This window comes from Haemorhous mexicanus, chromosome 15 (genome assembly GCF_027477595.1).
Source record: "Haemorhous mexicanus isolate bHaeMex1 chromosome 15, bHaeMex1.pri, whole genome shotgun sequence".
In the NCBI taxonomy this organism is placed as follows: Eukaryota; Metazoa; Chordata; class Aves; order Passeriformes; family Fringillidae; genus Haemorhous; species Haemorhous mexicanus.
The window spans coordinates 10,543,382-10,565,706 of NC_082355.1; the positions used below are offsets into that span (position 1 = coordinate 10,543,382).

The window sequence follows — 22,325 nt, forward strand, 5'->3', positions numbered from 1 at the left end:
TGGTACTAATTTCTTTATTCTCCTCTACAATAAACTCAACAGCTAAAAAAATTCAGTATGTTGTCACAACTCCACAGAAATAGGCATTGGATCCTACATGCACTATTTTTAGAGCTACAAATATTCTTCATTTGAAAAAAAAAATCACAGAGACGTGTAAAAAATGTATGTGGGTAATAAATGCACAGAATCACAGAATGTTTTGGGTTAAAAGGGATTTCAAGGATCATCTTGTTCCAACTCCCCAGGGCAGGGACACCTTCCACTGGACCAGGCTGCTCCAAGCCCCATCCAACCAGGCCTTGAACACTTTCAGGGATGGGGAGTCCACAGCCTCAAATTACTGACTATAAACATGAATTAGAAAAATTTTACTGAAATGAAAAAAAGATTTGAGTTTACAGGTTTGAGTCACATGGAAATTTGTACAGAATTGTTAAACCCTGTTTGGAATTGAACACTGCAAGAAATATAAATGCATAACTTACAATCTCAGGTTTTATTTTTTAACTGTGAAGATAAATAACTGAACTGTTTACTTTCCTATTACTTGATCCAAGATAAAAACAGCAATTTAATTTTTATAAAGCACCAGAATTATAATTTTTTTTTTTAAAGCATTATCATTAAAAAGTCACTTGCTGTTATTCTGGCTGCAGTTTTGCAAGCTCCTACTGCATGAGCACAGAAGTTTGGGATACAGTTAAACAGAGATGATCATAATTGTAAGTAAATAATTTGTAAGCAAAAAACATGGCTGTATTATTACTTTCTTCTTTTGTAATCATAAAACACGGTTGCATTATTGATTGGGTTGAGAAGCAGACTAAGAATAGAAATGACTCACTCGTCTCCATTGTGACGCTGCCCTGCTGCAATGACCCCAGCTCCTGGCTGGATGCTTATCACCACCAAGGCATATAAGCATGCTAACAAATCAGATCTGAAGCAAGAGCTGGCATAATTAACACCAATGGCACATTTCTTCCTAACCCATTCATTCTGAGCAAGAGCTTTTGCCAAATGTGTCCAGCCTCACTTTCCCCCCCACAGTCAGGGCGTTACTGTGGGGGCGATGTGCAAGATGCAGAATTAGTAAGTGACAAAAATGGAAAAGGCCAGAAATGCCCAGGGATGAAGAGATCTGATGTAATTATGGGATGCTCAGACCTGCCCCAGGCAGACTGACAGCCACACATTCTCAGGCTGCCACGGTGGCCATGGCCTCACACATGACCCACGGTGACACAGCCACATCCTCCAGCCCTTCACAGGCAGCAGGGCTATGGTGTACCCTAAAAAACACTGCTAAGTGTTTGCCAAACACACAATTGTCCTTGGGATCTGGCTGGCCTGCTGTGCTGTAGAAGGGAAAATCCCCAGTGCCAGCAGAACCTCAACACAACTAGGGTGCACTCTGGATCTGGAGGAGAGCCCAGCCTGCTCACCAACCCCCAGAGCAGTGCTGGCATCCCCTGCACAGGGGCTGCAAGAGCAAAGTCACACACTGGGCACTTTGAAGATAGACCAGGTTTCTGTTTCTGTCTCTTTCTGAGCAAAAAGAAAGAACACTGCCAGCATGTGCTCACTGCATTTACCTGGAAGGAAAAAAAAACAACAACAACAAACAACTACAAATAGTTAATTCTGCAGACAACCAGAGCTCTTGTGAAATAACACTGTTCTATACAGCTCAAAAACACAGCAAAGGAATCTAAATGGTAACACCTTCACCAAAGAAACCAACCAGATGATTCATTCTTAACACTAGCTAATTTGAGGGAAGGCAGGGAGTCAAGAAATTTAAGATACCCACAATAATTTGAATGTCAGCTATCCTGAAGATACCCAGTTAAATCAAGAACTAGAACTCTTTTACTTAATTAAGAGGCGTAAGAGAAAAGAAGAGCTTCAAGGATAGTAGCAATCATTTAAAATATCTGCATATAAATCTTGGATTTGTGTCAAATCAGGTATTTCTACAGAACAAGTTCCAGCACTAACAAGAAGTACTCCTTGTGAGAAGTAGATGTTAGCTCATGTCACAGCCCTATAGGTAATGTTTTACAAAACACAGATTAACCTTAATCATAATCACAGTATATTTAATGTGCAGAGATTTACATTCTAAGGAGTTAATGGAGATTGCATAGATAATTCCCCTTAAAAGCAAACCCAATAAACCTTATGTTTAAGGAAATATTCCTAGCTGGGTTAAAAAAATACTGGATTTCAGTACCTAAAGGATCTGAGTTTTATTTAGGAAGCAGAAAACTACTTGCACGTGAGGGATTAGGCATGTAAAAACTTAAATGGTGTCATACTGAATATTCTAACATCAACCACAGGAGACAGACTGGAGTCCATGTGGAGGCTGGAAAGCTCCAAGCCCTCCCCAGGCACACAGGACTCACAAAAGCTCCATGAGGTTGCATTCAGCATCTGTCACAAAGCACTCAGCTACAGGATGGAGAGTGAAATACAACTCTATGTGCTCATTCATTAGCATTATACCAGACAGGAAATCTGCTGGAGAGTTTGTAAACATTTTTCCCTCTCTGGCAGAAACCTTATTGCAAATTCCTGTAAAATGCAAGTTTGACTTACCCTCCCTCCTTACCCTGATTCCCTGCCTACAGAAGGGGGCTGGAACTAGATGATCTTTAAGGTCTCATCCAATTCAAACCATTCTATGATCCTACCCTTCTCCCATGGGCTACATAAGGGTTACACCATTAAATCAGTTTTTCAAGATCAATGGGAACCAATGTTTGAGCACATTCATATAGGCATGGAACTAACCATACCTAAAATAAATTTATTACTTTACTAGTTTATAATGGAATATGGGAAAATACAGACACCAAACTTTTTCTTGTCACACAGGCAGCTTATTACCCTGTTTTGATTCCTTAGTCATCTACTGAGTTACAAATTATTTTTTGCTACCTTATGTACTCCAGTATGACACTTTCCAATTAGAAGCTCACAGTCTACAAAGCAAGGATTGGTATTTCAATTCAGACTGCTGAAAACCCAAAATCTTGGAGATTTGGTAGCAGAGAGGCAGTTGTTTAGTCCTTGCCACTTAGCAATCACTCATTCAGGAAAACAGTGTTACAGGACTCTTCTTATATATTCCTAATTAACAGACATAAAAGCAGATTTAGGAATGTGCTTCTGATTTGGGACGTTTATATCAATTTCCATCAAACACCTCATACATACATATATATATATATGTGTGTGTGTGTGTGTATGTGTGTGTGTGTATTTCCTCCCCCACTCCAACAAATCTGAGGAAGCCACCAGGTTTGCAACAGCAGCTACAGGCACAGGTGCTCTCTATTGTTGGTAACAGTGAAATAAATCAACACAAAGAAAAATAAACCAACTTGAAGAAAAATCTTAATGAGGACGTGATGTGCTGACTAACCACAGTCCTGTGAGTGTAGCAAACTGACTCCTTGCAGCAGTAACTGACAGCCTCTGAAATCATTCAGGAAGCCGTGAAACTTGGTGTTTCTCAGAACAAAGATGCCAAGTCCCTTCTCACGCATCCCTCCAGGCAAGCTGCATAGGTAGCACCAGCATCAGCTGCTCCTGGGATTCTCCTACTCTTAGCAATGAAACCTGAGAATTATTAGCTGTGTGCTTATTCACTGTCACAAACACCAAAGAGACAGAGGTAGGTTCTGTCCTACACAGATTGGAATTTAATTCCTAATAAAGCTTTATGCACACTCGTCCAGACTGTGAGAGTCTAACATCTCATTTCTTCAATAACTAATTTAATGTCTTCCTAATGATAAAATCCAACATATGTGACAGTTCTAGAAATGAGATGGCAGAGGATGTTAAACTTCAAGCAGCATATTCTCTTCCTGTCACAGACACAGTAATGCTGTGCAAGGCCTAAAATCACCACCTGCAACCCAACTGCTACCAACATACAGAAAAAACATCAGTTCCTTTAAGTTATAAGCTCATATCTGACTGCACACATCAGATATTTTGAAGTGTATCAACTGAGAGTCTATCTCTTTTGGGGAGATGAAAAGGAAGATGGGGAAAATGGAGAGAAGTTGTTTTTTTCTCTTCTTAGCATGAATACTATTCCAGGCCTGTACTTCAACATTAGTACTGGTTTTAAACTTTGATTTTCAAAGCAGATCAAATTATCCAGAACAATTATTTTCAATTAAATTATTTGTCTAGATGACATATATCGTGCTACCAAGCAGGAAGTTTGAAAAATAATGGTGAAGAAAAACCTTCACATACGCTTTGCAGCCCTGAAACCACACAGTGCAGAGTTTATAGTCTCTGCTTCTCTTTAACACTAGATCAGTTGTTACTCTTTTTGATGTTTGAACTAGCACTACACTATTTTTAAGCCAGTAAACACAACCAAGTACAAAAGCGTTAATGCTGCATTGATCTGCATTTGCAATTAACGCAGCTCTAAGCCACAGTCCAAATATATTTAAGGAAAAAAAAAACCAAACCTACCAATTTCTACATCTTACCAAAAGAACACCAGGAAAAACCAACAAAAAATGAAGAAAGACCATTTCTCTGTCCAGTGAGCATGTTAAGATTTATTTATAGTGCTCAGCTGAAGATCCTCAAACCAAAACCCCCATCTTTTTTAATTACTACCTTCACTTCCACCTATAGTGTTCCGATCCAAACCACCTCACTGCCCCTCAACACTAAAGAAGTGTTCTCAAAAACAGCAAGCACGGACTATTTCACTTGACCAGTTTTGTCACCAAAAGACAGCTCCAGGCAGCCCTGCAGACAGCACAGAGCCCAGGGTGGGCCAGGGCAGGGCGGACTCACCGACAGGTAGCTGCTGGAATCCACGTTGTCCGTGATGGTCTGGCGCTCGCCCCGCTGGTTGATCCTCCGGTACCTCCGGCGGGACTGCCGCAGCGGCACTTCTCTCTGCAAGATGTTCTCCTCATTGTCTTTAGAGTTCTCCACCTGAAACACATGTTCAGGCTCCTGGTTAAACATCCAGTTCTTCCATAGCACTGAGAGCCGATGGAGCCGTATGAAGCTCATGGGGAAGGAACAAACATAAGTTGAGGGCAGCTAAACCCCCCTGGAGTAAAGGACTGTGGTTGTTTCAGAGAACCACGGCTGCAGATCTCAGAAGGGCCTTGTTACAATGAGCTGAGGCCACAGTTTCCTTCCGGGAAACAATGTCTTTTAAAAAAAAGAAAAAAAGAAAAAAAAAAGTAAAAAAGGCACCCATATCCTCTAAACAGTGTCAGTCATCAGCAGAAACTCTTCTACACCCACATGTATCCTGAAGGAGTTACAGACACTGCTCATTTCAAGCTTACCTTCAACACAGAAGTTACCACTTTTTGTGTATTTATGATCTGGTGAAAATATTGCATTATACCCTATTTTTAGTAGTGTATTTTCAAAAGCATAATTTATTTCTAGTACCATTCATAGCTAAACAACTGCAAATATTGCAGGTTTTTATAAATAGCTACTTCACCTATGTCATATTGCCTCCTAATCGCTTTCAGTGGATTATGAAGAAATGGCTGGAACTTATTCATAACTTATGTTAAATATTATCTCTGACTAAACATTAAAAATTAGGTAAATTTATCTGCTTAGTAAAAGCCAACATGAAACCTTTTATCTCAATAGCTACAATACTTGTTTTCTATAAAAAGCAGTCTCATCCTTTCCCATTTCCTTTTGATGTTTTGGAAAAATATCTCCCAGCAGGAAGCAGGACAGACATGCAAACAGGCTGAAGAGCAGGCAAGAAGCTTCTCTACAATGTATTTACTTTGTACAAGTTTCTACTGTCTCCAATGCCTTATTTTTAATTTTTTTTCTCCAAATTTCATTGGAAAAGCCTAAACATATGACTGGAACAGGAGAAAAACCTCTGTATGGTCTTACACAGCTCTCACTTCACATATTAAAAAAATTAAAATCCAAAAGACACAAAGAAATGAAACACAGAAGGACTTAACAGACAGAAACAAGAGACCAAACTAACACCATCACAAAAGCAAGATCATATCTGTCTTCCACATCACTTTTCTCCAACACCTTTGGTCTGTCTGAGGTCAAAGGAAGGTGCAAACAGCTGAGCTTGTCTTGTGGGTTATTTCTGATTCCATAGAGAAATCATACATTAATAACATGGGTTAAAGATACAACAGTTAGAAAAGCTAGGAAAGAAGAGTAAAGCTCACACAATAATACTGTCAAAAAAAGAAATCAGAGAAGCTGAGCTGAAAAAGGGATAACCACACTTTTCACTATAATTTTACTACCTCTCTGCAAAGGAATAAGACAACAAGCAAAGGTATCTATTTGCAGCACTGCAGTAAGCACTGTGGTGTAAGAGTGTGAAGAACACAGCGGATGCAAGTAGAAACACACAAAAAAAAAAATCTTTTTTAACAGGCCATCCAGCATCATCAAAAAATGCACTGAGATGATTGATATAGAAGCCTTTCTTCATGTAGCATAAATATGGATTTCTAGCTAGAAACAACATTGCTCTCAAATTGTATAGAAATCCTCCAGAAATAAGGAATTTTGGACTTTTACAGTTATTAATTAAATAACTAGAATTATCCTGATTTAATTTTAAATTTTTGTATGTGAGCTCCTTCAATAAATGCATTATCTTTTTTTTCCTGCCTTCAGTCTTACAAGATCATAGAAACCAAAATGAGCAGTGAACTTCTCTAACAGAACAGGTTAACCTGGACCTCAGAAACTGCTGGGGTGGACAAAGACTCTTTCAATACAGATAACACTTATTATCAAGAAACCCCAAACTGAACAAGTATTTTTAGGGCTAAATTAAAACAAACACTCAGTGATAGAAGAAATTATTTTTTCTTTCACAATTCTAACTGAAAACTAAGATGTAAGCATTAATAAATTATTTGCTGGCACTAAGTCGGAACAAACAAGTGGCAGAAAATGAGACCAGCTGCTTCCTTTGGTTAGTGAACTGCTGTTGACAAAAGCAACATAGAAATCAGAAACCAGGAAAAACCTCCACACCACAGAGCTTCCAACTCAGGACCACCAGCACGAGCAGTATTCTGAGTCCAGCTGACCACCAGGTTGTCAACACTTATGATTCACAAAGAACTGCTTTTGATGTTCTGTGCATCAACAGGATAGGCACTTCTGGGCACCTCACTCAGCCCTGCTTTCACCTGGTTAAAACTAAAAATTCCTGTTGGCAGAGAAGTGTCACCTTCATCACAGCCTGTGGAGGAATTCAGCTTCTCTGTGAGTGCTCTGAGCCAGGTCCTGGCAGGAGAGCAAAGGGAGGACAGATTCCCTGGGCCAGGCCAGAGCCAGGAGAACCAGGCTGCCTTCAACTCAAATGGAGACACTGTCCCACAGACTGCTTCCCATCATTTCCTTTGCAATACACTATCACAGAATTGTTAAGGCTGGAAAAGGACTCAGAGATCATCACATCCAACCATGCCCCTAGCCCTGCCAGGCCCACCACTAAACCCTGTCCCCAAGTGCTGCATCTACACATCCATTAAATCCTTCCAGGGATGGTGACTCCACCCCTGCCCTGGGCAGCCTGTGCCAGGCCTTGACCCTTCCCATGAAGAAAACTTCCCCAATATCCAACCTAAACCACAGGATTGTCGTGTTTCACTCTGCAGTCCAAAGCAGCAATGAAATATTTTCCACCTGCAAGTATCACACTGCTCTTCTGAAATCTTACACTTAGATCTGAAGAAGAAAATGAAAGCACCAAGGAACAACAGTAATGACACTTCAACATACCAAAATATGCTGCAATTCTGGGCCATCTTCCTGAAGGATAAATGGGGCTATTATTAATTCAATAGATTGCTCAGCCTCCAAAAATATGAGTTACAATGCCCATTCACACACTATCTGTTATCCTCATTAACTTGACCACATTTTATGGCCTTTAAAATGGGTCCATTCCCTGAGGATTCCCACTACAAAACTGATTTACATTCTAAAGTGATAGAAGAAAAAAAAAAAATTAAAATCAGTCACCAGCAGGAAACTATAGTGTTCTTTAACTCCATTAAAGCAGCTAACTAATTATTTTGCTTGAAGATAAATATTCATTATGTATTAAACTTCATTAGTATGTTGCAAATTAAAAACTATAGAAAATAAAAGAATTAAGAGAAATTAATAAGAGTTAATCAGAGAACTAAAACTCAAGTACACCTTGTTCCAGTGAAGATCATTAGCAAGGTGCACACCACCACATTAATGCTTTTTTCTCACACTATTTTAAGTGCTTCCTAGAAAATACAGCCAAGAGCATCTTTAGCTACATTTACCAGTAAAATATGACCATAAATATAATGAGGAAAGAACTCTGCACTTTTAATTCTCTGATTTTCCTACTGGAAAATTATACTGAAGTTCCAGAGAGGGATATAAGATACGTTCAAGTGCCTCTATACTCTCACTGGCATTTAATCACAATTACAGACAATTCAGGAGATTTAAAACAGCAAACAGCTGTCTGGGCTGTGCCTTTGTCTCCAGGAACACCCAGCAGTGTGTGAAGGTGCTGACATGGCCAATGATGGCTTCCCCAGCTACTGTGATACTGTGCTCCTCTGAAAACACCCATGGCAGTTGTGCCTACTCCAGTTACACACACAAAACTAATTTCTTCCATAAATATTTCAAGAGGGTCAGCTTCTCTCTTGAAGCACACACTGCACAGAAGCTTCTCTTTTATTTCCATCTTCTTTTTTTTTTTTTATTATTTATTTTTATTTCTTTATTGCAATGGCGATGTGACCAAAGATGCAGGTATTTCTTAAGATTTCCTTTGCCCATGAAATATTTTTCACGTAAACTTACAAATGTACTTGCAGTGAGTCAAGTCACCAGCCAGACCAGGCTGGTCTAGTCTTCCCCCTAGGTTGCTCCAAGGGAACACTTCCAGGGATGGGGCAGCCACAGCTTCCCTGGGCAACTTGTGCCAGGGTCTCAGCACCCTCACAGGGAAGAACTTCTCCCTAATACCTGATAATAGATATGACTGGCTAAGTGAGTGTTTCTCACTCTGCTAGAGGAGCACTGAGGAACAAGACTCAGCTCAGCCCAGGCACAGCTCTCAGGCACACTGAGTTTACCACATGCTCAGTTTAGCCACCAGACCCTTGGCAGCTGCAATTAAAAAGTAAAAATGCAAAGCAGCAAATGCAAACCAGCAGGCCTGGGGCACTCCCCTGTCATGGCTGCACACACTGCCACCCAGCAGTCCTGTGGCATCCCTCCAGGCATAAATCTCCCCCCCAGAATTCCAGCTTTGAGAAGAGACTGGACAATTTGGAATAAAACAAATTAACTGTTTCACTCCAGAGACGAAGACGGGCTTCTTGCACTCTTAACCTGCACTTCAAGGCAGACTGTAGCTTAAAATACATGCTGCAGCCCAGAGCATATTACTGATGCTATCAGAGCCCATGAGCAGAGGCAGACTGACATTGCACAGAGCAAACTGCACAAAGAACAGCAAGTGGACTTGGTACAGGACACTGCTGACATCCCTGCTGGTAATGCACTGTGAGAAACAGATATTTTATGGAAGCTGAGTATTTACATGCTCAGTAAGAGACACTGTCAAGTATTAGTTTTAATGTTACCATATCTAGATCTAGGGCAGCTAAATCAACAGCAGTCTGGAGATGGGAGTCTGATTAACAGACATGTGGGTTCTGAGCACAACAAACAGCTTTGTTCCAGCTCCATTAAAAACATCTAAGGTGAAAGTTGGAAGAGATCTGCCCGTGTCCCCAGGCACACTGCTGGGATACAATGCTGGTCTTCACTATGGAAAATCAATCCTAATATTGCAACTGCATGTGGACAACAATCTGGGAGGGACTAAGCTACACTCTCTAAGCACGTATATGTGCATCTATACATGCACTTGGCAGCAGCAAAAAGTGTTCTAAGAAGCAGAGGATTCCTGGACATTAAGGATGGTGACAAACCCTATCCTTCAAGCTTGGCTAAGCACTCTCGTGTTTCTTCTTCTACCTACAAGCCTCCACACTATGTGGCACTGCAAAGGCTTGGACAAAGAACACTGTTCCACCCAGATATGCCCAATAAAAGCCATGAAATGGGGAATGGGGGTGTAAATAAAATACTCAAGATAGAAGACTGCCATAGCCTGACTCAGGAATGCTCAGCTCAGCCGTGACTGTTAGGCTTTTGAAACTCAAGTAAGCATAATTTTAGAAAGAATGACCTAATCATCATCATCATTTACCCATCTAGATTAAATTTACATAGCTACTGCTGTTATGAGAACAGCCATAGGTATAATTGAAATCAAGGCAATTTTACTGCAATTTCATAGAATACTTTACAATAAGCCTTCTGCTGTAAAAGAGAAAGAATTTGCTGAAACCAGCAATAGATTTAAGTACATATGAAAAAAATCTGCCTTACCACAATCATTTCTGAAGGTTCCAATATGATACATTCGCATCCTCGCTTTCCTCCAGACTGCTTGCCAAAACTAGAGTGGGATGGAAAAAAGGCAAACAAAAAGGAATGAGATGAACAGCCTATTTTACCTTTTCAATAACAAAAATAATTGGCAATGGTCCATGTTGTTAAAAAACAAAAAAAGAACAAAGAAAAATTGATGAAAACTATTTTATGAAATATGTTAATTAGACAGTATCATTACCATAATATTTTAATTTATTCAGCATCCCTCATCACAGCCTGCTATGTAAAGTCCAAATATAGAGAATGTTCTTTTGTAAAATCATTACTATTTGCAGATACTCACAACCACTCATAATACATTTCAATTCTGACAAGAAAACCTTAGTACATTTTAATTAAACATTAAACGGGCCTTGTAAAAACAAATATAGATAAATTCCAAAGATTCCAAACTACTACTCAGCACAGAGCATCTTTAATGAGAGCTCCCTCAACTCTACATCACCCCTTCATCCTCCCAGCAAAGGAGGGGGGACAGAGAACCTCTTTTCTCACACTGAGCCTTGTGACCTGTCTTTATATTGCTACTTGTACCACCACAAGGACTGGGCCAGGGTGATGGGTTCTGTTTAAGAACACAAATGTAACAAAGCATGATGGGCAGTGTAAGATAGCGGCTGAGGAAAGCAGCTAAAAACAACCTGATGTACTTCAGCTCATCAACTCTAACGAGACTTCCTTCAGGACACTGAACAACAGAGGTGACTTTAGAGGGATCACCTCTGGAGAAGGCACCATGCAAACAAATCTGAGTGTGCTGGAGCTAACAGCAAAACAGGATTGAGCTAGACACTGCTGGGGGATGTGTGGGATGTGTTACAGACCAACAACCTCTCAAATCAATCCATCTGTCCCTGTAGTGGTACCCAGAATTGGACAGATCTGACTTCACACATTAAGTAAGCTTGTCTCCACTCCTCACCCATCAGCCTGAGGTGGGAATGCTTGACCTGCTCACTCCCTGGGCACGAGGGAAAGTGATTCCACAAGCCCAGCACATAAAACAAACTCCTTGATGAGCAGCAGGCTGGATTAGCAGTTCAGTGGCTGCAGCTGCCATGTTACAAACCCAGACTATCAACATCAATCATGTTTTAGCAACTACAAGCAGGTGAGATAACTGAAGAACTGGTTCATGCAAAGCAGGGATTAACGTGAGAATTAGAAGGAAGACAAGAGTGGAGACAAACTAGTAAAAAATGGGTCAGCTCCTACTGTTTTCACTGAGATTATGTTTAAAAAGTACATCTGAAACTCCAGCCATGCAAGATTTGAGTTACAAGCATGGTCATCTCCATGGCAAAGATCCATTGAAATCACCACTACTTCACAGAGAACGCTTAAAAAGACTCATGTTTACAAGTAACACTCCAAAACTTCTGTGGGATATATGCAACTATGGGAAAAGAATTTAAGGAACTGAACTGAGGCTAAAAAACTAAACTAAGCTGAAGAAGGAGAGGTTTTAATTCAATATTAGGAGGAAACCCTCCCTGTGAGGGTGGGGAGGCCCTGGCACAGGTTGCCCAGAGCAGCTGTGGCTGCCCCATCCCTGGAAGTGTTCAAGGCCAGGCTGGAAGGGGCTTGGAGCAACCTGGGATAGTGGAAGGTGCCCCTGGCCATGGCAGGGGATTGGAACCAGGTGAGCATAAATATCCTTTCCATCACAAACCATTCTGTGATTCTCCTGAAACTGGGAAGTAACTCAAGTGAAGCCTCAGATGATTGCAACAGAGAAATTGGCAGTGTAATCCAGTTAGGATAAAGAATTACAATTAATAAGAGCATGGCAGCTTCCACTGACAAGTTTTGATTTTGCTAAAAGTCTACTGAAGGAAAAGAAAAAAAATATTTAAATTACATGACTGCAATACAGCCATAAACAACATGACAACTAAAACTTTCTCACTCAGACCAGACAAGCACAAGTTTCACATAGAAAACTGCCATTTTCACACATCTATAGTAAGAAACTCAGAGTTCAAATTTTCATTACTTCTTTCATGCTTTTTCCACACAGCATGTGATTCAGGTATGAGAGTCTTGTGTTTCTGCAACACATAAAAAGAATGCTAAAATACTCTTACAACTGTTAATTCAGTTCAGAAAATACAGAACTATCATTTTTAATATCAGCTCCAACACTGAGGTGCACTGAAATCCATGTTAGGATTTCTCTACAAACTAAAACACAAACTGAGATCAACTTTGCCATAGGATCATTTTAAATTTAAAGAAAAAAAAAAAGTAAAATAACTTATAATTCTATTCCTTATAGTAGAAAATGAAAGACAATAGATTTTTTTTTTCAAAACATCAAAATTATAAAGGAATTATGTGCAACTGGAAGTTTCAGGTTTTGAACCTTTTTAAAACCAGAAATAATCATTATCAGTTTTATGCCAAAACAGATTACTACTATTGCTACATCCCCTATAGTTAGGAAAAAGCACCAATTTCCTGTTGTAGGTTGTTCAAGCAAAGTATTTCTGTTGTGTAACAAGATTTTATCAAACTCCTGGAGGTCAAGGAGGAGTTGTTTTCTTTATTGTTTTGTTTTACATAAACACATTCCTCAAATTCAGCCACTGTCCAGCCTCCCTCTGCTGATGTTGCAGCATTTGCTAATTAAGTAATGGCAGTAAACACTAATGATGACAAGAATGGTGCTTGGAACAAAGGTCACAGTCTTGGCCCTGTCATTTCTGCTCCATCAGGCACTTTACAACAACCAAATACTTGGAAAAGGATCAGGTTCCAAAGACAAAACCCACCCAGCTAGTCCTAAAGAATAAACTACTCATATTAACAAGTCAATAGGTCAAGTTTTATTATTTCCTGGTACACCCCATCATGGATGGTTTATTGATAATTCCATAGCAGAGCTACTTCCAAAGGAGGAGGTCACATGAGGTTTTTCCCCAGCCATAACTACCACTATGTCTTGGAAGTACCAACTTTTAACATTCTTAATTAACATACACAACATGTTTTAGAAACATGGGGTTTTAAATTTCTTAATGACTTATTACATATTTTTCCTCTAGAATACAAATATTTAGCTTCTCTATCAGTTAAGAGGTTTGCTGACAGCAATACACTTCCCTAATCTGCCAATTATAATCAAGGCTTCAGAACAACATTCATTCCTAAATATTTGTAAATGGAAAAGGTTCAGTTGAACAAAGCTTTGAAAATGGAGGAGAGAAACCCACTTGGGAAAAAAGAGGAACACAGAACATTCTTACAAAGAACATTACTGTGACAGCAAATTGCTTGGAGAAGTCTTTAGCTGGTGATCAAAGACCCACCCAAACCTGAACCATGCTGTTTCTCACAAGAGAGAGCTCTGGAAAGTACATCTAACTCTGGAAGAGATGGGGCAATCTTATCTTTTGGTACTAAAAGAGAACTTTGCTGTGGCATCAAGAACACACAGTGCTGTTTGCAGGAGCTGTTATTACTCAGTATTTTGGTTACCCAAGCTGGCATCACAGACATCCTTTGCCAGGGTCAGGTTTGCTTCCTGGAAATGTCCAATCCAAGAAGCCCATTTCAGTGCTTCTGCTTACCAACCATCACAGCAGCTTCTCCAACCAAAAGCATATCTCAAAAACACTACATCCTCCTGATGTCACATGTGGCAAGATATGTATGAAAACTGGGAAAGACTCTCTAAGGTACAGCACATTACACACGCTTTAGTGCTTTAAGCAGAGTGGGGAAAATAATCCAATTAAAAATTTAAATTAACACTGAAAATATAAGAAAACATGAAACTAATGTAAATTAAGCTCTATTTCCAATGAAAAAATTGTCAAAGGACATACTACCACTGGTACAAACCATTGAAGTTTTAAATGACTGAACAACTTAATTGGCATTGTTAACACATGTGTGATTTAAATATGTCTTAATGTCATTCTATAGCTTACCACTGCTGAAAACCTAGAAAAAAAATCAGTACTATAAAACTGCACTACAATTTTTTTTATTTATTATTTTATTGTATGCTCCCGTCACTTAATATTCATATATTTCATCTGCATCATTAATTTTCACACACTCATTCAATGGTCTGCAATGCTCTTATGGGAAAAAAAAATGTCTTCCATATACCAAAGGCAGCTTTGTTTATCCTTGATTTATGGATGCCTCATTTGCAAGAAATTGTGTTTTCCTTCTAATTCACTGCTACTCATAATTAAAAATGCTTAAGCAGTTGTATGATCTGAGAAAAGAATGTAAGTTAAACTGGCATGATATCCCACATCAACAACTAATTGTTCAGGCCATGGGATCAGACTGGAGCTACCAAAATGTAAAAGCCCGGGACTGCAGGGAACAGCTCTCAGCCAGGCTGGACAGAGCCTGGAGAATCTTGGTCTAGGGAAATGTCCCTGCCCATGGCAGTGGGCTGGAACTGGATGAGCTTTAAGGTCCCTTCCAACTCAAACCAGTCTGTGATTCTGTGACATTCATTGGTTCATCTGTCCCTTTTCCACTGTGGGATTTGCTCACCTCTCTGCAACTGCAGAGCACCTTAGAAGTGCAAGCACCTGTATGTGCCTGACTGCAGTGACACAGGGAATAGAACAAAATTAATCACTGCAGGGAGCCTTCTGTATCTGAGAATACTCCCATTTCATTCTCATGCTCACTCCCCAGGACAGGAGGGTGTTAAAACTTCTTTAAGGCACTGGACCTTTTATAACAAACCTTACTTTTATAAAGTAAACTATTTAGAAATTCCTCCAATGTGACATATTTTGAATGTAGCCCTTGAAACAGGATGAGCACCAACACAGCTTTCTGAACACAAATGTTTTGAAAATTCTCATATCCAGCTGTTGCACAACCTGAGTATTTGGTGATGAAGTACATGTGGAATGGCAAAACTGATCACTTTAAACAACAGCCATCACATTTTACTCAGACATTTCCTGATATCAATATGCTCAAGTTTTTCAATACTGATAGCTTCTCATTCTTCACTACTCAGAATATCATACATACATTAAAGGTAAAAACACAGCCTATCCTCAAGAGCTTTCAGCCTACAAACAGATGGAGACTGAGACTGTCTTATTTGTTTCAACACTAATCAACAAGCATCTTCAAATTTACAATATTCTACTACATCCTGAAACAATATTTTCAGATATTTCAGACATCAAAGCCATCAATGGCAGGATATCAGGCACTTCATGTTCTGTATTTTCCAGGAACTGTAAAATCATAACATTATTCTGTCTGTGTAAATTGGTGTCAATAATACACAGTTATCTGTGACTGTCAATAAAGCTACCTGCAGGAGTTTTACTGCAGTAATACTCAGTACTGTATTACATGTAGAATGGGGCCAGGGCCCTGATATACCAGTTTATCAAGATAACAAGCAAAGAGTTTGCAGGTATTTTGTTTTTATGAATATACTTGTCTCTCAAACTTCCTGTCTGCGTGTCAGGCTGCTTTTAGGTATTGAGGAAGATAAATTGTACTCGCCACTGCAAAGTGAATCCCATGACCCCATTTATCCATTAACCTGGATGCATTTCTTCCATGCAAAAAGATTTTGTACAGAAGGGCACAACTGGGCCTGGAAGAGACAAGATGCATAAGGAATAAAGATGTGGTTTGGGCGTTTTTTAAACAGATGAAAATGTGACTTTGTGCAGGTATAGGGGGCTACAAGGGCATATAGTGCCAGGACAAGGGAGAATGGTTCTAAGCTGAACCTAAGTAGGTTTAGATGAGATATTAGGAAGAAATTCTTTACTAAAGGGTGGGGAGATCCTGGCACAGGTTGCCAGAGGAGCTGTGGCTGCCCCATCCCAGGAAGTGTTCAAGGCCAGGTTTGAGTGGGGCTTGGAGCAACCTGGGATTCTGGAAGGTGTTCCTGCTCATGGCAGAGGGTTGGAATGAGATAAGCTTTAAGGTCCCTTCCAACCAAAACCACTCTGTAATGCTATGAAAAGCATTTTTTTTCCTCTCCTTGCAGACTATCTCTTGTGCAGAACAGTTGCTCCAGCAAACCCCTGGATATCTACTGCAAAGTTGCTGTTGGTCAGATCCAAGATAAAATGCATTCTCTTACCAATGAATGTACCACACAAGTATACTAATGGCTGGAATAACCATTAGTATTATTAAATACCAATCTAATTACTCTAAAAATGTAATTTAATACCTACATTTATTTGTCATTGTTTGGGAAATAACACTGGGGGAAAACCCATGAAGTTGCACAACAGGCATTAACAGCCACAGTGACTGTGGATAGAAAAGTCAGGATCTGCCCTTCCTGCACTGCAATCATGACACAGGAGTTTACAAAACATCAAAATCCTCACAGGAATAATTTGTTTTTCTTGGCATCTCCATGGAGGTCTCAATTTCACTAGATTTGTCTCAGCCCACCCATGATCTGAAGAATGGGGCTGGTTGGTAGGGAGTTGCCTAAGGCTCACAGGTGCATCAGGAGCCTCACAGCAGCTGCTGAACAGCCTCAAATGTCCCTATTTGTGAAACAGAACAAGGAGATGGGAAAAAAGGTCCATCAGCACAGACCAAAAGTTTCAGCAAATGCAAGTGGCAGAGTTTATGAGACATCATATGCTGTGCAAGTCCTGAGCTCTTCAAAGTAACTTCATTAGAAAAATATTATAATACTTAACTCCGTCAGGAAATGGTTTAAAGGAAACCAGACACCACAAGATACATGGCTGAATGCAAAATACCTATTTCAATTAATACTCAGTCATCAAAACCCATTTCTGCATTAGCTCTCAATAACAACATTTAGCAGGTTTATCTCTTAAGCCTGCTGAAGTTCTAATTGGAAATTATTTTGGAGGCTGTATAACATGCTACTCAATTTGCAGGCTGCAAGCTCAAGATCTCTGTATTAATTACTTTATACACCAAACATGACAACCCTTTGGGGAAGCCTGTGTCTCACCTACCACTTTCTGTGCAGCTTTCCAGCTATTTCAGATCATGGAATTGCAAAGTCTTAGTAAAACTGTATTTTAGTTATAAACAAACCATACATGACCCCTTCCTTCTAATTTCCTTTCTCCTGCACTTAAGTTTAGGCAACAAAAAACTCTGTGGCACAATCAGCATCCCTTGCAGTCCACAAAATTTCTAAAGGGTAGATGCTGTAAGGAACCATGAATAGACCACAAGGAAATTATTGGTGCACGGGAAATACAGACGAGTTTATTCAGCCATATAATTGAAACAGGTCTGAACACAGTATTTCTTCATTTTTTGACATTCTTAGAAGATTAGTCTACATCAAACAAGATGCATTATGTACTCTTAGTCTGCAGCACCTTCCCAGCCCTTACTCAACATCAGCAAGCCCAATACACTTAGGGAGACCAGGACACAGCTTCTCTCTGGTGAGCTGCCTCTTCTCCTCATCCACATTCCCTTTTCCCTCAGAGTATTTTCATGCCAGCACTAGCTCTGCCAGAAGAATTTAAATCTGAACAACTCTATCTGAATTAATTAGTTTTATAAATACATTTATTGGTAGCATTCCCAAGTTGTTGCTTCACTTACTGGCAGTCAGGCAATGCTACAAAAGTTACAGCCACCACTTAACAGAAACATCCAAGGAAAACGTCACCTCATCCAGAGCCACAAATGCACTGAATAACCACTGCTTTTATCCTGTGCTGCGTACTAAATCTCTCGGACCTGATAAGCACAGGGATGTAGGCCTGAAGCTCCCTTTAAGAGAGCAGAGAACATCACCCACAACAGTTAGCTGGGAAGAGCTTTCCAGTGTGAAGCAAACATACACTCAGAGTATTGTATTGTGACTGCAATATTTAGAGTCACACAGCAAGAAACTTAAATCCCAATTATGCCAACAATTATCACAATTCAGAACCTTACTGGAAACTGCCAGTTTGTCAGAAATTAGGTTTACTGCATGGCAGCAGGGGACTGGCACACATGGATCCAGATCATGGCAGTTGAGGGAGGAAAAACACTATTCACAGTCCGAGCATTGGGACTGGGATGGAGATGAGGAAGAGCAGAGTTTGAGGAGCACTGGGACAGAGCCTGGATACAGCAGCTGCAGTCTAAGCAGTATTCAAGTTAAACCTGAAAAGGAAGGAACAGAGGACAAAAAGACCAGCCTACCTTGCACTGCCGGAAGCTGGGAGTACAGGAGCTCTGAGCCACTGGTTTACTTCTGTACCAAATGGTACAAATTCACAAATATTTGCAGAAAGCTGCCCTACAGATTTCAGAAGCAAAACTGATCTGACTTTACATAGTGCATTTGAGGTATAAATATGTTTGAGAACAAAGTTACATACATCAACATTTAAATTATGGCATTTTGTTAATCTTTAAATTCTTTAAATTGCAGATCTCTAATCTTACTGTCTTCCTTTCCATCACTGACAGTCCCGTAGAAGCACAGTATTTTTCTGTGCTTCTGGCACTTTACACACAATAGATGTAAACACTATTAACAGTCACTATTAAGTCACAGTCAGTTGCAAAATAAAAATATTGTTACTCACAAATACTAATACAAAACAAGCTAGAATAATTTAAACCCAAGCTGTTGTTCATGATGCAAAACTGGAGTTCCTCTTTCATTGTGACCATTTTCTTGATCTAAGCATTTGGGTCTTCTCCTTTTAGTAAAGAAAAGAGAAATGGCTAATTGAGTCATTGATGCATCTACAACTCTCATGAAAAGACACCACACAACCACAAGGCCATTTTAAGTACAGCAATTGTTTTTAGCCAAGAAATGCACTACATGAGTAGAACAATGATTCCAATTTTCTCCACTTGAGAGATTTGGGAAGGACAGGGAAAAGAGAAGTGTTTGTTTTAGTATGACTACATCTTGAATGTTTCAAGAGTTTGTATTTTTCCCTTGGAGGTTCAATTCTCACAGCTGTAGGAGGCTGTCAGCCACATAATTGGCTTCAAAAGTTCCTCCAGGTCCTTGATATATCTCCTATGGCTAATCTTGCTGTGAGTAATCTCCTTCAAATATCCTGTTCACATGAATTATCTTCATTAACAAGCAAGGTTAACAGAAAACCTCTTTAACTTGCTGACATGATTTTCCTTCCACAACTCCGTCAATCCTGTTCTTTTATTCCGGCCACCACTTTCATGTTAGAAGCAAATTCTTCTCCTCCTATGCCAAATCTATTAACAAATCCATTCTCCAGGCAATAGGGTAATCAAGATTATGCCATCCTTATACCTGGTATTACTGACTGATCTGCATCTTACCTTAAAAATCTTGCAGGGCTTCTCTCATCACAAGCATCAGTGTCACAATATGGAATAGATTTATTATGCCTGGTTGCAAGTTTTAGTCCTCCAATTTTTAAACCAATTTCTGAATGACAACTTGACTAGAAGTTCATCAAGTCAATGAAAAAGACCTTTTCAAGCACAGTGAGCACCAGTTTTCATTCCTTGCTCATTCAAATACTTAGACAAAGTAAATAAAGCAGTAACTGCCCACCTCCTTATGTTTTCAGGGGCTAAGCATCTTTCAGGTTGGATTCCACAGAATATTTTATTTCAAAGAGTTCTGCAGAAAAAAAGTAAAGTTTCCCAAAGCTCTGACAGACAGTGGATGAAAGGGGGCAGGCAAAAAGCAGGACAGCATCTTCTCCAGATTAAGTTCACAGTTGTTTACTACAGTCTCCTCCTATCCATCAAGGTAATCACAGGGCAGATGACAGAAAAAGGACAAGTACTGTGAGGATATACCAGCAAACAGTTATTAAACCATACCCACCTTCCAGTGGCTACAATTATTTATGGAGACTGCAAGGATCTCACTAACAATCAACTGTAGCAGCAGTTTCCTATATAATTGTTATTATATAATTAATGCTGGGCATTAATTGATTAAAGTGAATTTTGAAAAATGATTGCACAGATAAAGCAGTATCCCACACAGCATACTCTCCCGTAAAGTTTATTTGACAAACATTACAGGTCTAGGATCATATGCACATCAGGCAAAGAGAACATGGTAGCAAGTTATCTTTGCTTCCTGTGATACAGAATAGCTCTGTGATACCTGAGGCAATGAGAATAAAGACAATACTCTGCTTTCCTACACATGTGTAGTTGAGCCTCCATTCAGAATGACTGACACAATCAGGAACTTGGTTGGGGACAAAGAATAAAGAGTGACATTAAGTATTACTTCAAATGTAATTAAAATGCTGCTAATTACAATTTTGAAAGAATACTACTAACTTATCCAAGGCAGTCTTTCATATGAAATTAGCCTGTGTCTGATGACTGCAGTTCCCTCAACTAGCAACGTGACAGATAAGGTATTCCAAACAGGGAAAGTAACTGAAGTTTATCCCACTCTACTGAAGAAAAAACCCATTCTATTTAATGCACAAACATGACTGTATTTCAGACAAAAAGGAAGTGAGGTGAACGCCCTAGACACCTATCACGAGTCCATTCTCTTCCTTGCCACACGATCTCACCATCTAAGGAGAGAACATCCCAGGAACCATCCTTTATAAGCTGTAACCTGCCAGCAGCTCCATCTAACAGATGACCCTTTCACCACCCTCATTATCCATAATAAATGTAGCTGTGAATTAATCTTGTGAATTAACTGTAAATGGTCTACTTTGCTTTTCTCTTTTTTAAGGCACAAGAAACCTTACAAGCAATGGTGCTTTTAAGTGACTTACTCCAGGTTTTGCAAAACAATGATTTTAGAGAGTTTTTATGCAAATTCCAGCACGCCATGTCCTCACTTCTGGTACTCCTGAACTTATAACTGACAAATCATAGTATGATTTTTGTTGAAAGGGACTTTAAAGCACATCTTATTCCACTCCCCTGCCATAGGCAACGACACTTTCTATTAGACATGATTGCTCCAAGACCCATCCAAATTGGCTTTGAACACCTCCAGGGATGGGGCAGCCACAGCTCCTCTGGACAATTTCACTCAAGGACCTTCAGTCACTCAAGGAGCACTAAGTGTTTGATATCCAGCCTACAACTGACTGAGTTGAAAAATTCAGTCCTGTATGTTTTCACTAGTGCATACTATGAAATTCAAGTACACAGAAATGAATGTAAGCTGGAGTTAGCCTTAAGTCTGTGCACTCATGGTCAGCTCATACTGAGTCAAGTGAAACACAGTGAAATAAAAATAAGTGATGTGCAAGGTCAAGCAGAGTATCACTGTGGGTACTCAGGGCATTACTTGCCAAGTTCAGCTCAAGTCTAATAATGTGCTTCAGTGAAAGCATGTCAGTGCTCACTGTGTCTCAATCCCAGGACACAGATAGGCTCCTGGCACAAGCTCTCCACAGCTGATGCTGCTGGCCCCTTCTTGCTTCACATAAAAATCATATGTGCCATTAAATACAGCTCTGACCAAACGGCATCAGCTATGTGATCTGCAGTCATATTTTTGTGACAAGGAACTCTATCCAGAACAGTCACACAAATTATTCAAAGAGACCCCAGGTAATAGGCTGACTACAAATTCTCTTAAAAAGTTAAAAAGCCAAACTAGATTGAGCCCAGTATTACACAAAGAAATTTCAACATGCAGAAGAAGTCTGAGAAAATTTAAATTGAATTGGCTGAACATTTATTTCACTATCAAACTTTAGAAAAAAAATTATGAAATTATTTTTAAATTCTTTAAAAATTACAGTAACACAAATACATAGGAAGCATTTATTAAAAAAAAAAAACTTGCCTTAAATAAC

General features: G+C 39.6%; 1 protein-coding gene across 12 annotated transcripts in view; it reads right to left on the minus strand.

Moving 5' to 3' along the window:
- RAPGEF6 (Rap guanine nucleotide exchange factor 6) overlaps positions 1 to 22,325 on the minus strand; it is a 124,614-nt gene that overhangs the window by 72,764 nt on the left and 29,525 nt on the right. For all 12 annotated transcript variants that reach the window (XM_059860370.1, XM_059860366.1, XM_059860374.1 and 9 more), the window contains 2 exons: positions 10,492 to 10,561; positions 4,846 to 4,989 (listed from right to left, as the gene is read on the minus strand). In XM_059860370.1, coding sequence (XP_059716353.1) covers positions 4,846 to 4,989; positions 10,492 to 10,561 — 214 coding nt within the window. The remainder of the gene's footprint in view (positions 1 to 4,845; positions 4,990 to 10,491; positions 10,562 to 22,325) is intronic.